The sequence below is a fragment of the Pinus tabuliformis genome, chromosome 7, assembly GCF_031772625.1.
Source record: "Pinus tabuliformis cultivar Carrire ecotype Pingquan chromosome 7, CPIR1, whole genome shotgun sequence".
Classification (NCBI taxonomy): Eukaryota; Viridiplantae; Streptophyta; class Pinopsida; order Pinales; family Pinaceae; genus Pinus; species Pinus tabuliformis.
This window is the reverse complement of record NC_142293.1, coordinates 1453684869-1453700990: the sequence shown is the minus strand read 5'-3', so window position 1 is coordinate 1453700990 and position 16122 is coordinate 1453684869. Positions and strand designations below refer to the sequence as shown.

The following is a 16122-nucleotide window of genomic DNA, read 5'->3' as shown; positions in this document are numbered from 1 at the left end:
CCCCCTGCTTGGTTAGAATGTTGACCACTCCTTTGCCATCTACATCCACAATTTTGTCAGTCCCCAACTTTACCTTTGTTTTCACATATTGATCCAAATATGCAACCAAATTGTTGTTGTTTATCATGTGGTTACTGTAACCACTATCTAGTAGCCACATACTATCAGAAGGTTCATGTATGGTATGGCAAGCTAGGAACATGGAGTTAACACTCTCTGTAGTGACATTAGCTCTCTAGTTCCCTTGATCAACTCTCTTCTTCCTGCAATCATGAGCATAGTGACCAAATCTATTGCAATAATAACATCTCACCTTTGATTTTTCAACTCTTTTATTATTGGTGTAGCTTCTGTAGTTGCTTTCACTTTCATGTTCATGCTCGTCTCGGTCATCTCTCTGACCACCATATCTTCCGCCTCGTTCTCTGCCCCTCGATCCACTTTTGCCTCGACCTATGTCTCTTGAAATAGAAACATGGCTTTGAAAGCGGTTTCTAAAGTGGAATCTTTATTTTTGTCTATCCTTGCCTCATGTGATAGAAGTGATCCCATCAACTCATCAATTGCCAATGATGCAAAATCCTTGGCTTCTTCTATTGCTGCTACCACAACATCAAATTTGGTAGACAAAGATCTCACGACCTTCTTAGCCACTGTTTGGTCTTTAATTTCTTCACCATAAATCTTTAACTAATTTATGACAGTTATGACCTGATTCATGAAAGAATCGTTGTCCTCTATCTCCTTCATGTGCGGACTTTCAAAATCTCTCCTAGTATTCTACAACTTAACAATATTGACTTTGGCCATACCTTTATAGTTTGTTGCCAAAGTATCCCATACTTCTTTTGCTGAAGACGTGATCATAATCTTCTGGAACACTATTTGGGCCACTCCTTGTTGGATAAGTTGCAACATTTGTGTATTCTTCCTTTTGTCCTTCTTTCATTGTTGCCTCTCTGCATTAGTGAGAGCTCTTTCTTTTGTTTCATTCTTAGGTTTTGAAAACCAAAACTGGACATAATCTCAAACATCATGTGCCTGCAAAGTGGTTGCCATCTTAGTGGCCCACACAATAATAATCTCTCCTTGTAAAAGGTGGAATCTGGGACTGGAAATTTTAAAAAGACATACCTATCTAAAAACATTGTTTGAAAAACCCTAACATTCTTTTTTGTAATAAATTCCAATTTTTTTTTATTAAAAAAAACTTTAAAAAATCATTTTTATTTTGAAGACCCTTTTATAAATAAAGATCTCTCCTTTTTAAAGAAAACTTATTTAAAAAGCTTTATAAAAAAATTTAATAAAAAACTTATTTAAAAAGCTTTATAAAAAACTTTAATAATACATTCTTCCAACACTTTGTTCTTTTACTTCACATATTTAAGAAGTCAAACAACCTCTGATACCAATTTCTTGGAAAGACAGATGAATCAAAAGGAAAATTCCATATACAAAATACACGAGCTGCGACTATTCTATTGATCACACAAAATTTGATTCTTACAATAAATCCAGTGAAGGGTATTTATCTTTTCTGACTAACTACTCGCCTAAAATATCTTGACATGCAACCACATACTAAAAGTAGTCTATCACTTAACTCCACTTGACTCAACACTCCAATAGTTAGCTCTCAAGAGTTAGTAAATTGACTTTTTAGTTTTAGCCAACTCCTCATGTGAGAGTGATTAACCTATTTTAACAATAAAAAAAAATTGAAAAAAATCAAATTTTAAAAATTAAAAGATATATTATATTTAAAAGACATTTTTTTTATAAAAAAATTATACAATGACCAACCATTTTATTTTTTACCTAATATTACCTCAAAGATTTAATAAGATTGCAAAGCAAATAATAAATTATATAGCTACCATTTCGTATACCTAACAGTCAGAAATGGGAGGCGGATTTGAATATACCTAATATTCATCATAGATAACTGCAATATAGCCTGCCTATGCGCAAATATAGTAATAATATTGAGAGCAAATAATAAATTATAGAGCTATCAATGCCAGATAAGGGGTCGTATACATAAAAGTCAAAAAAGGCCGGAGGGTTTGAAAAGAAAAGAAAGAAAAATTAAGTAGATTTGTATTAAAAAGACAGAAAGAAAGAAAAAAAATAGCGCTGGCAGGAGGGTTTGAAAAGAAAAGAAAGAAAAAATTAAGTAGATTCGTATTAAAAAGAAAGGAAGGAAAAATAATAGCAATGTCGATCTGACGAATAGATTGTCGTTTTATTTGTGAAAAATATAGTGCCCTGATGTGCATCGGCCGTGACTTTCCAGGCACGACCTTCAAACTAGTTGACTGCAAGGAATCCCGGATCGCTTAAATATGGGAGCCATCTTTCTTTTGGCCCTGCAGACCTGATAGAGGAAAGTTCGTTATGGATTTTCATTGGTTGCCTCAAACTCTTCCTCCGCCTCTGCCTACAACATGGAGGGCAACGGCTGGATATGGGGCTCTCATTTTCTTCTTGTTATACTGGATATTGCAGCACAAGGGTGGAAGGAACGGAGGACGATTGCCTCCAGGACCCCATCCATGGCCAATCATCGGAAATCTCCACCAATTGAAGAAGCCTGTCCATCATGCTCTGAGAGACCTCGCTGACCAATACGGTCCCATCATGTTTCTCCGCTTGGGCTCTGTCCCCACCGTCGTAGTTTCTTCTTCCGAAACAGCCAAACACTTTCTGAAAACTCAGGATTCCATATTTGCCAGCCGACCTGCAACAGCAGCTGGGAAGTACTTATCCTACAATTTCAAGGGTATGCTACTGTCTCCCTACGGAGATTATTGGAGGCAAGTGAGGAAGCTCTGCGTGTTGAAACTCTTTACCTCTAAGAGAATCCAGTCCTTCAAACATGTGCGAGAGGAAGAGGTGTCTGCGATGACCCGGTCCATTTGGGAGCAGAGCCAGAGCGGCACAATTGCTGTGAATGTGAGTAAGGCCATGCTCACCCTCTCCTCCAATATAATTTCTCGAATACTGTTCAGGAGGAAAGTTTCTGAGGATGACATGGGCGCTGATGGCAAAGGATTTAAGCACCTGTTACTAGAGTTGTCAGCTACTGCAGGAGATCTCAACATTGGAGACTTCATTCCTTATTTGGACTGGATGGACTTGCAAGGCATCAAGGGGCGTATGGTGGAAATAAGCAAAACATACGACGCCTTCGCTGAGAAAATTATAGACGAACATCTTCATGTTCAGGCCGCCGCGCCCTCCAGCGACGGTCAGGCAGAGGCGGAGGCGGAGGATGTTAAAGATTTCGTGGATGTGTTGCTGCAGATGACAGCCGATAGCAATCATATAAAGGGAGACACCAAAGCCAGACGGGAAACAGTTAAATCGATTATGTTTGTATGTAGCTAGGAAATCTTAAATCGAGTTAAACCGTTCAATCGATGTTTTTATTATTGTAAATTTAGGAAATCTTTTGGAAGGTCACATAATTGACATCCCTCTTTACTACACTCTGCCCTGTCCTTCAAATTTCAAAATATTCATAGAATCCCCTGAATCTAGATGCAATTAAATGAAGTTCAGCAATTCAAAATTACATTGATTTTCCCATTGGTCTGTACAGGACATACTCATCGCTGGAATGGAGACGTCGGCATCCACGTTAGAATGGACGATGAGTGAGCTGTTCAGACATCCCCATGTCCTGAAAAAGTTGCAGGAAGAAATAGAATCCACGGTCGGAAAACGTGGCAAAGTAAACGGATCCGATGTGCTAAGGATGAAGTTCCTCCAATGTGTTGTGAAAGAGACGCTGCGATTACATCCACCGGTGCCGCTAGCGCTTCCCCATGAATCTGTAGAGACCGCGACCGTATGCGGATACAATATACCTAAAAAAACAACAGTAATGGTGAATGTGTGGGCTATTGGAAGGGATCCCAATGTGTGGGGGGTGGATGCTTTGGATTTCAAGCCGGAGAGGTTCATGCATGAATTGGGTGAGCATGATAATATTATGGATTTAGTGACAGGTCAATCAGATTTCAGGATGCTTCCCTTCTCAGCAGGGAGGAGAGGGTGCCCAGGGGCCACCATGGCTATTCCCATGATTGAGCTTGCACTGGCTCAGCTGCTGCACTCTTTTGACTGGAGAGTAGATGGTGATCCATCAGAGCTGAATATGACAGAAGAAGATGGGTCTTCTATATCAAGACATTTTCCACTCTTTGCTTTTCCAAAAGTGAGGAGGGAAGGTCTTTGACTGTATGTATGCTGACAAGTATCTGTTTGTGGTACCTAATTTGTATGGTTTTATTAATAAAGAATATGTCAAGATATTTTCTTTTAACCATGATGAATTGGAGTGATTTAGCAATTTGGGTAAAGATTCAGCATCATTTTTTCAGGAATCAATGAATATAATATCAAGAACAACTACAAGTTAGGAGAAAGGTTGAGGTATTCTTCCAACCTTATCATAATCATAATGAGTGACCATTTGACTTTATTGAAAAAAATACAAACCAACCCATTTTACTAATTACTCAGAGTGTTCATTAATGGAGTGAGATTGCGTGAGTAGACATGTGGAAGACACTGAAATATTAATGGAGAGAAGAAAGGGAGTACGATTCCCTTTGTCGTAGATAAGCCTTTCTTCAAAATCCTGCACTCCTCCCCCCCTTACCGTGTGCAGCGAGCGGAATTCATCATTCTGTAAATGCTCCAACGAAATGAGAATGAGAAGGGTAGGTTAGATGATATCCGAGCTCCTCATTGTCTATTGCACGTGGTACGGTGCACTGTTCTCATTCACCGTTCTTTAAATTTCATAGTCATTGGTGTGAAGGGAAAATTGTAATGGGGAGAACGAATCATCTACCAAATTAACATCCTTTGACTTTAAAAATCTCATTTTAAAACAAATTGATAAATAATAATATTCTTAAAATAAATTAACCAACAAATCATTATTTAAAAAATCAATAAAATTAAAAATGTGATATATTAGTGGAGATATCCTAATAGATTATATGAAATATCACTACAATAATAAACCTAATCCAAACCACCATAAATATAAAAGTATTGTTAATAAAAAAAACATAAGTGTTATTCAATCTGTTAACTAGAATAAAGTAGAGAAAGTCTATCAAACTAAACATAATCATAATAATGACTCACTTCAAAACCTCAAAAAATATAATTTCAAATCTCTACATGAAGTAGAGAATGTCTATAAGATGGAAATAGCTACAATAATGATCCAAGTCAAAACCTCAACAAACATAATTTGCATTGGATAATCAAACTGCTCAGAAGTATGTAAATGACCATTTTGGAGACAACCAAGATAGACATATAACAATCACTACCAATAAGACACATAGGTATGCCACACACATATATGAAAGTAACTATGCCAATTTTTTTGGCATTTATGTTGGGATAACCAAACCCTTACACTACATAACTACCACACCAAAAATATTTTTTTAATTCATGGTGTGAATTATGACAAAAATTTCATTTAGACAATTTTCCATGGCCTTATATGTAAGTTTGCGATTTATGACATGTCTAATTTGGAAAATTAGATCTTCGAGTCTATACATATTAAATAATCTGTCATAAAAAGAGTAATAATTTCAATTATTTTTTAAAAATATACTTAACTATTGATCTTAATAAATGTTCCTACATCCAATTGAAAAACCAGAAACCATTCACATTTATTAAAACTTCTATAAAATACTTCAAAATTAATATTTTATTTTGTATAATTAATAAAAACATGTTAAAGATAAAATGAGTATAAAGATTCTTGAAAGCCTAGAAATTTGAAAACACTCCGTAAAAAAATAATTTAAATTATCTAAACTTTGTAACAGTCGAGCATTATGCTACATAACTATGCCATGTTATAACATGCAATGACACAGGACTCAAAAATTAAAGATAATATAAATTGGATTTTCTTGTAACAATTAAAAGATTAATTAAGCACACATGACCAAAAGACTAACTTAATGGTGTATATAAAAGCGTCATATAAATTAAATAATATAGGGACAAAGATAAACAGTATCTTATATAATTTAATTTATATAGTAATTTATTTTGTAGCCGGATATATTGTTTTTCTATTCAATTTTTTTTGAAAAAGAACATTGCAACAAAATAAAAGAAAATTAAAATTGAAAATAAAATTAATGTGTTGGTTTTTATGTTTTGATATATGTGGAAAGGCGGTGTGGCACGATCAACAATTTCAACGCAGGATGTAGTAAACTACCACAATACTAATTAATGATAGGTGAATAGATGCAGGTCAGATAGATTTAATCAAGCATGTTACAGTCTCAAATTTTAAATTTAAATTCAGATATTCACACATAAAAGATGTCATATTATTTTGTCAATAAAGTGAATTCAAATTAGTGTGCTCGTAATAGTAGTTAAAGAAAGGTGTATAGTTAGTTAAGCATATTGTTAACAGGTTTTGGTTGGTTGGTAGAGAAAATCAGTTAATCAGTAGAGTAAAATGTCACATACCCACTACCAAGGTTTAAATATCCTTATCAAGTGAGAATTATCTCACTCAACTTATTTAATGCAGTCAAGACCAAGAGAAAACCTTGTTCGTATTTGGCTAAAGGTCAAATGTAGTAAAGACCAGGAGCAAACCATGTGTGTATTTGGCTAATGAGGCATCGCGCCTAGGACTTGTATTGAATTGAAATAACCTTTTGCAAGTATTGTAAAAAATATATATATAATTAGGGTTTGAAGTGAACTTGTTAAAAAGTATTCCAATAGATCATTGATTTTCATTAGCAGATGTGATGAAAGCATTTCAAATTTTTTTTTGTAAGCTTGGTAGTACCTATCTATTCATTCATTTCAATAATCAAGCATGTTACAAACATAAGAAATCTTCGGTGGCCTCAACTTGCCCAGTGGGAAACTAGGTCTATTGGCCATCGAATCGCATTATATGTCATCTAAAACATAAATAGTCTGAGTCTGTCTATCAAAGCCTTATAGGACTTATAGTCTGGAAACCATCTACTAGACACAAAACTATAAACATAAATGTTACCTGACATATACATCAAAACATAAGCTAAAAAACATCAAATAAGACTTTCCATCAGCTAGTCATCTGACAATTCCACCGAAGCAGGATCTTTTGCACTTGAGCTTGGTAGTTCGGATTGAGGCAAGCAAGGAATGTGGCGCTCAATGCAACCAAGGCGAGCATTCTAGTGTTGCAGTTGGAGTTGAGTTAACTGGACTTCTTTATGAATGTCTCTGAGACCAATTAGGATCCGCATTCGCAGCAATATTGAGAGAGGAAGCCATTGTTTTAGCAACAACACATTTCATAAGCCAAAAAAGATGAACATACTGTTTATACAGAGTGAGGAGACCGTGATTGTAACCAGGGTTAGGTATCAAATCACTCCAATCCTCCGTCGACGGCTCAATCTCGGCTTTCAAGTTTAATTCAACCTCCCAGGTCAAAATCAGATGCTTTACCTGAGTCGAGGTCCCCTCATAATAGGCCTGAATGGTGTTTTGCAAAATATGAGCATCTATTTTCCTTCCACATTGGCGTGGAGGCCTGCTAGACGTCAAACCTTTTTCCTTTCCCTTTCCACCCTGGTTCTTGCGACCACAACCTTTGTGCCCAGAGGCACCACCACCAGGAGGAGTCTTCACCATGATGAACAGAGTCAGACCACCCTTCGTCGACTTGCTCTCACCTACCCGCACTCGAGACCCAACCCACTGTGCAGAGGCCGGAGGGAGAAGCGACTTAGGCAGACCTGGAGTAACAACAATACAGAAAACCAATAGACAATCAAACTTAAACTTAATAGGAGGACAAAAGGACATAGGTAGCACCAGACTGCACTGCACCACAACATGAATCCACAACCCAAGCCAATACTCAGAGAAAATCAAGAACCCTCCCAGAGTGTGAGGCACCTTCTGAATGAAAACAACGACCCCCTTGCACTCCTTAGCCCAAAGTCCGTAGACTCGGCCAGGTCCAAATGCCTGAACCCTTACCTTCCTTAGGGTTTTCCAATGAAGTTTAAACTCGGAATTGTGAAGCTCACATTCAACATGCAGAGTAAACATAGTAAATAAGACTCGGAACCCATGAAACATGCCAATACGAGATAGCAAATTTCCAAAAAATACAGAGATCGACATAACACAGTCGAGAAAACCAGAACTTGTTATCACAAAAACTTTTGAATTCACCATTGTTCCTTTTCCCCTTCAAACACAAGGCAAGTCACTAATTGCGGCCCCCAAACCAAGGAAAAGGATAAGCATAAGAACATACCAGACCATTTGTGCCATCCGTAAGCCAAGACAAACCGCAACAGAGTTTCCTCCCCGCGTTCCTAGCACCACGAACTAGAAAATAATTCTCTCAAGTCTCCGAAATTGTTGCATATGATCCCCCTCTCCCAACACCTGGAGATTTAAGAGACTGCCAAACTATATGCCATGGATCCACTAAGATATGTGGCCATTCATTTCATCAAGGAGATGGGGAGTGTGAGGGTGTGGGAGAGGTCGCCCACAGGCCTTTATGTTTAATCGACCAATCATGGCGACAATACCCATGCATGATCCGAATTGGATCATTATATTTTTTTTTCATCCATCTCGATGCATTTGGAGTGGAAAAAGTGGAGGAGTCAACTCACAGGACCGTTTTTACCAGTGGGACCCAGTTTGACGAAACGGGGTCCGAAACCTTCAAGGAGTGTTTTGACGCATCAAACAACGTTTTTTGTGTTAGAAAATTGTATATTACGGAGCAATGGAACACATAAAATATTGCAGAAATATAAACACAGAAAATGCATAAAACAAGAGAGACACAGATATACGTGGTTCACCCAGTTTGGGCTACGTCCACGGAGAAACAGTCAGTCCTTCTTTTATTATATTATCCAGCAAACTGAAGAGATACAACCTACAACAGATCTGCTGTAACACCCTCTTCGCTCTCAATCTCCTCTCTCTTCCTCACTCAGAATACAGATATGCATAGACGCAATACAATTCCCTCATATATAGTGAGGGGTTGCCTTCTAGGGCAAAAAACCCTAAATTAAACATAACTTCTACCGTCAAATCATCCGCCTAATGAACGGCCCAGATTGACTAGAAATTACTAGACTTTTACAAGGCAATTTTACATCTATTTTTTAGTTTCGGGGGCGCTGCCCCCGAACCCTCGCCGGGGACCACTGGCCCCCAGACCCCCCAGCCGGGGGGGATTAGCCCCCCCACACCCCCCTGCGTGGAGGGGTGTACAGTCTTCCTGGGGTATACATCCAGCTGAAACCTTTGAATACAAAAGATAATCAGGCTCCACACCCAACAATCTCCCACTTGGAGACTGATTATAGCAACTCCACCGCTGCTTCATTTGCTAGACAATAACTCCACTTTGGACCTGGTTGTTTCTCATCTTCTTCATCATACTTGAAGACCAATTGAAACTGAGCAGATTCTCAGTTTCTCCCTGGTTACAACTTTTGTTAACATATCTGTAGGATTCTGGCTAGTTTGTATCTTTTCCAGCTTCAACTGTCCATCTTCCAATGCTGACCATATGAAATGGTACTTGAGTTGTATATGTTTAGCCTTGGAATGAAATGCAGAGTTCTTTGCAAGATGTATGACACTCTGGCTGTCACTGTATAACCTGCCCAACTCCTGCTTCTTGCCCAATTCATCTAGAAACCTTTGTAACCAAATCATTTCTTTACTATCCTCTGTAGCAGCAACATACTCTGCTTCTGTTGTTGAAAGTGCAACAACACCTTGGATTTTTGAAACCCAACTAACAGTTGTTCCACCTATAGTAAACACACACCCTGTTGTGCTCCTCCTGTTATCTCTATCACCTGCCTTATCTGCATCAACATATCCCTGTAGAGCAATGTTTGAACCACCAAAGCATAATGCTTGATTTGTGGTACCTCTCAAATACATGAGAATCCACTTCACTGCCATCCAATGTTCTTTTCCTGGATTGTTCATGTACCTGCTTACAACTCCCACTACATGTGCAATATCAGGCCTTGTGCAGACCATTGCATACATTAAGCTTCCATCTGCTGATGCATATGGAACTTTAGACATATGAGCCATTTCTACCTGAGTCTTGGGACACACCTCCTTACTTAATTTGAAATGGCTAGCCAAAGGTATACTAACTGGTTTTGCATTCTGCATATTAAACCTTTTCAACACTTTTTCTATGTACTTACTTTGAGACAATGTTAATTTGCGATTCTTCCTATCTCTAGTTATTCTCATACCAAGGATTTGTTTCGCAGCACCCAAATCCTTCATTGCAAATGACTTTGCCAATTTCCTTTTGAGCACATTTATTTCCCGCATGTTAGAACTTGCAACAAACATGTCATCTACATACAATAACAATATAATATAGCTGCCATCATTTTGCCTTTTGAGATAAACACAATGATCAGAGTGACATCTAGTATAACCTTGTTCAGACATAAACCTGTCAAATTTTAGATACTCTTTACATCTAATTGCTCAAGATGCAAATCTTCAGCTACTACTAGACTTAAAATAGTTCTCATTGAAGTCATTTTAACAATAGGAGAAAATATTTCATCAAAATCAATACCTTTCTTCTGAGCAAACCCCTTCACTACAAGTGTAGCTTTGTACCTCTATTTTCCTCCATCTTCTTCCTTCAGCCTGTAAACCCATTTATTCTGCAATGCTGTTTTACCTGCAGGCAACCTGACTAAGTCCCAAGTCTGGTTATGTGTTAAGGAGTCCATCTCTTCTTTCATGGCTTGCTCCCACTTCTTCCTGGTTTCTACCTACACTGCTTCTTCATAACATTCTGGTTCACCAGAATCAGTCAACAATACATAATATAATGAAGGAGAGTATGGTTCAGGGGGTCTACTTATCCTGGTAGATCTTCTAACACCACTTTCAAGTGTTTGAAGTGCTTGTTGCTGTTGTGGTTGTTGTTCTGGTTGTTGTTCTGGTTGTTGATCATTATGATTTTTAGGCACCATCACTTTTCCTGTGATATCGTCAAGCACTGTGTATTCTCTGTTTTCTTTTTCCTGTTTCTTTTCCTGCAACTGATTCTTATACAAGACCTTTTCATTGAATATTACATCTCTGCTCCTAATGATTTTGTGATTTTCATAATCATATAAGCGATAACCAAAATCATTAATACCATATCCAATAAAGGTACATTTCTTTGATTTTGCCTCAAGCTTTGTTCTATTTTCTTTGTTAATGTGGACAAAGGCTTCATAACCAAAAGTCTTTAAAAATGAGTAGTTTACCTTTTTACCTGTCCATGCCTCCTCTGGAATACCACCATCCAAGGAACTTGAAGGCCCTCTGTTTATTAGATAAATAGCAGTATCTACAGCATCTGCCCAAAATTATAAAGGCAATCCTGCATGCAATCTCATGCACCTTGCATGCTCCATGATTGTCTTGTTCATCCCTTTTGACACACCATTTTCTTGTGGTGTTCCTGGAACTGTCTTCTCTCTGTGAATTCCATTCTCTGAATAGTACCTATCAAACTCTTTGCTGCAATATTCACCTCCATTATCTGATCTGAGACACTTCAACCTTTTCCCTATCTCATTTTCAACCAAAGCTTTCCATTTCTTGAAAGTATCAAATACATCAAATTCATTTTGAATACAATAAATCCAGGTTTTTCTGGTTGCATCATTAATAAAAGTAACATAATAACGAGAGCCACCAATAGATGATACCTGAGCAGGTCCCCATACATCTGTATGCACAAGCTCTAATTTTTCATTCTTCTTTTCTTTCCCAACTCTAAGGAATCTGACTCTCTTCTGTTTTCCATAAACACAATTCTCACGGAATTTTAAATCAACATGCTTCAAACCTGGTAACAAATTTCTTGAGTGAAGAATCTGCATCCCCTTCTCACTCATGTGCCCGAGCCTATGATGCCACAATGTCGTATCTTCTCCTGTAGAGGTTAAAGCATTAACAGAATTAGAAATACCATTTCATAAATACAATGTACCAACCTTTTCTCCTTTCGCTATTACCAGGGATCCTTTAATGACCTTCTAGGTTTTATCTATGAATGTAGTTACACAACCTTCACCTCCCAACTGCCCAGTTGAAATCATATTTTTCTTCAGATCTGGAACATGCCTTACCTTCTTCAATAGCCATTGATTTCCATTTTGCTCTTTTATGAAAATTGTACCCATTCCAACGATTTTATAGGGTTTATCATCACCCAATCGAACTTGTCCAAAATCTCCTTGAACATAATCATGAAAATGTTTCTTATCAGGTGTGGCATGGAATGAGGCTCCTGAATCTATCACTCAGGCATCAATAATATTTTCTAATGAAATAATCAAAGCATCTTGCAACACATCACCTGTTACATTCGCTTCATGATTAGTTTCTTGTTGCACATCTCCTTCTTTTCCCTTCCGAGACTTGCAGTCTTTCTTCAGGTGTCCTTTCTTCCCGCATTTCCAGCACACTATCCCCAATCTAGACTTGGATCTGCCTTTTCTTGACTTACTATGATATCCTGGGCTCTTTCCTCTTTCCATTTTTCTTCCCCTAGTCTCTGCAGTCAAAGCATTACTTGATGTCTCACCGGAGCTTTTCCATCGCATTTCCTCGCTAAGGATTGCACCGACAACATCATCAAACTTTAAAGTACTAGATCCAGAGACAGAGTTACTAATGGCCATAATTAAACCATTCCAACTTGATGGCAATGAGCACAGAAATAACAGAGCCCTAACTTCATCATCAAAATTTACCCCTACAGAACTTAACTGACTTGTAACTGTATTAAAATCATTTAAATGATCTGCAACAGATCCACCTTTTGACATCTTCATATTAAATAAACGCTTCATAAGAAATACCTTATTTGAGGCCGAGGTTTTTCATATAGTTTGGCCAGTGCTGACATTAAACCCTGTGTTTTTGTTTCCTTTGAAATATTAGACGCTACCGACACCGTTAGGCACAACTGTATTGTTCCAAGTGCCTTTCTATCAAGAATATCCCATTCTGTATCTGTCATACTCATCGGCTTCTTTGTCTTTCCGCTCAATGGTAGGTACAGATCTCTCTGATACACATAATCTTCCATCTGCATCTTCCACAACTGGTAGTTTTGGCCGTTGAATTTTTCAACCCTAAACCTACCATCTTCTGCCATTGCTCCCACTCGATCCAGGAACCCTTCTCTCCTGCGAGTTTATCAGCCAAATAGAACTTCGGCTCTGATACCAGTTGTTAGAAAATTATATATTACGGAGCAATGGAACACATAAAATATTGCAGAAATATAAACACAGAAAATGCATAAAACAAGAGAGACACAGATATACGTGGTTCACCCAGTTTGGGCTACGTCCACAGAGAAATAGCCAGTCCTTCTTTTATTATATTATTCAGCAAACTGAAGAGATACAACCTACAACAAATCTGCTCTAACACCCTCTTCGCTCTCAATCTCCTCTCTCTTCCTCACTCAGAATACAGATATGCATAGACGCAATACAATTCCCTCATATATAGTGAGAGGTTGCCTTCTAGGGCAAAAAACCCTAAATTAAACATAACTTCTACCGTCAGATCACCCACCTAATGAACAGCCCAGATTGACTAGAAATTACTAGAATTTTACAAGGAAATTTTACATGTATTTTTTAGCTTCGGGGGCGCTGCCCCGGAACCCCCGCCGGGGGACCGCTAGACCTCGGACCCCCATGGGGGGGGAAGTCCCCCCCACACCCCCCCGCGTGGAGGGGTGTACAGTCTTCCTAGGGTATACATCTAGCTGAAACCTTTGAATACAAAAGATAATCAGGCTCCATACCCAACATTTTGGAGGTAATTTTTTTTTACTAAAGTGTAGCACATTTTCATGATATTCTACGCATAGAGAAATTTCCAATGGTGCAAGAATCACATCAATTGGAGTTTGTATACAAAAGTTATGCCACTCAAAAGTTGACCTTCCTGTTTTCAAACCTATATTTTGGGAGGATGCCACGTCAACCCCCATTATTCATGGGAAAAGGGCTAGCCACGCATTTGTGATTTAAAAGAATCTAGAAGAGTATATTTTGTAACTCTAGTTAAGAGTTGATGTAGTCAAACTTAACCACTAGTAGGCTATCGAGCTGTGTTATAACCGAGCCATTAGGAGGAAGAGGCATTTCATTCTTTTGAGAGCATTTTGTTCCATAGTTGAGCAAAGATAGCTAGAAGAGATAGGAGGTAGAGCACGCAGAGAGGATTTGTGCACTGTAGCAGCCCACGGGCCACAAACATTACTTCTTTGTATCTGCGGCCATATTTCCAGACAGAGAAAGAGAGCGAAGCAACCTCACGTTACAACTAGGTTTTCTCCCAAAAGGGTTTCCTAGAGAGCATATCTTGTGTATTATATGTATGAGCTTATTTTTTTGTTCTCTACTTTTATGCTTGATTTAATTTTACATGCATGCACTAATTACAATTAATTTTACAAATCTAGAAATTAAATAAAACTGTAATAGTGTAGAATCTCATATTTTTAATATAATATTATCAAATATGTTGTGACGAACTATCCAGTGGAATATACACGGAAGTTTACGGATCATTTGGTATCAGAGCAGGTTTCCCGAACCTCGTGATCCTGCAGAGGTGAGGGTTTCGCAGCTTGAAGAACAAGCCGTAGATATAAACCGCAATGTAAACCTCCTCATAGTGGCCATAAGAAATAAGTTGGGGATATTTGGAGAATAAGGGGGTTCGAATGTAGAGGAAAAATCAGAAGATGGATCAGGAGATCAGGAAGACGCAGATAACCAACCAAAGAAGGAACTCAGAAAAGTTCAACCCAGTTCAAGTGTCGTGAACCAATCCCTGTTTAAAGTGGAAGAAAAAATCGATATAAAGCCATACCATGGTGAGATCAACGCTTTGAATTTGAACCACTGGTTGCATCAACTGGAAGTTTATTTCAATGTCCATAATATCGAGGAAGGGCAGAAGATCTCATTCGTGTAGTTGAAATTGGAGGGCCATGCACTGATTTGGTGGGAGAGCCACACGAAAACCCTGAGGTTGGAGGGAGAATCTCCAGTGACTGAGTGGGTGGGTTTAAAAACCCTCATTAAGTCACAGTTTTATCTCATTGGGTACATGGAAGACCAGTGGATATGGTGGCATTACTTCAGGTAAAAGTCAGGCCAAAGCGTGCAGGAGTACACCACATAATTCAGAAAGATGGCTATAATGTTGGGTATCTCTCGAAAGAACCCATATGTACTCCTCAAGTATTTGGGGGATTTGCACCACCATCTGCGTGAAAAACTAATGTTGTTCAAGCCCACAACGGTGGACAAGGCTTGTGTATAGGCACGGTACCTGGAGAACATAGGTCTGAAAAGAGTGCAATCAAGTAGATCGAAGCAAAAGGAGCAACAAGTTTCTTCTAAGGAGGGGAAGAAGAAACAAAAAGAGGGAAAAGATAAAAAGATGGTAGCCACAACACACTAGTGCAAAGATGCTAGCAACCACTGCAACAACTATAACAGTAATGGCCATACAGAGGAGAAGTGTTGGAAATTGCATCCAGAGCTAAACCCGAAGAATAAGAAGAAATATTATAAGAAGAAGAATCTCATGGCCACTGATTCAAGCAACCAAGTTGAAAGAAACTCAAACGTGGATGAGAAGATCGTCTGTACATTAGTGGAGAAGGAGATGAATATGAGTAGCCTTCAGTAACATGAAGAGAAATAAATGACCAAACTCTTCCATGTAAAGATACAAGTCAAGAAGATGAAGATTGATGCTCTGTTTGACTTAGGATCGCAGGAAAATCTCATTGCAGTAGATCTGGTCAAGAAGTTGGGGCTGGAAGTTCGTGATCATCCAAACCCATATCCACTAGGATGGGTACATAAGGATGTAGAGTTGAAGGTAACAAAACAATGTAAAATTAGATTTGCTATCAGTGCTGATTTTATTGATGAAGTAGATCTGGATGTGGTTCCCCTTGATGTA

General features: G+C 38.3%; 1 protein-coding gene across 2 annotated transcripts; it reads left to right on the top strand.

Annotated features, from left to right (window-relative positions):
• The first annotated feature begins 2235 nt into the window (after nucleotides 1-2235).
• LOC149253196 (cytochrome P450 750A1-like) lies at nucleotides 2236-4294 on the top strand. 2 transcript variants are annotated; one of them, XM_089456776.1, is made up of 2 exons: nucleotides 2236-3363; nucleotides 3608-4294. In XM_089456776.1, exons 1-2 carry the CDS (start codon nucleotides 2401-2403, stop codon nucleotides 4244-4246), a joined length of 1602 nt encoding a protein of 533 aa, XP_089312902.1. In that variant the 5' UTR covers nucleotides 2236-2400; the 3' UTR covers nucleotides 4247-4294. The 2 variants fall into 2 exon arrangements, with proteins under 2 accessions (XP_089312902.1, XP_089312901.1); XM_089456775.1 differs by having other exon boundaries at nucleotides 2239-3381.
• The last annotated feature ends 11828 nt before the right edge of the window (nucleotides 4295-16122 follow it).

Excerpts from the sequence above, each read along its gene's own strand:
- LOC149253196 (XM_089456775.1), top strand. The coding sequence starts at position 2,401 with ATGGATTTTCATTGGTTGCCTCAAACTCTTCCTCCGCCTCTGCCTACA. Across the intron at positions 3,382-3,607 it reads CAGTTAAATCGATTATGTTT|GACATACTCATCGCTGGAAT; the intron begins GTATGTAGCTAG and ends TGGTCTGTACAG.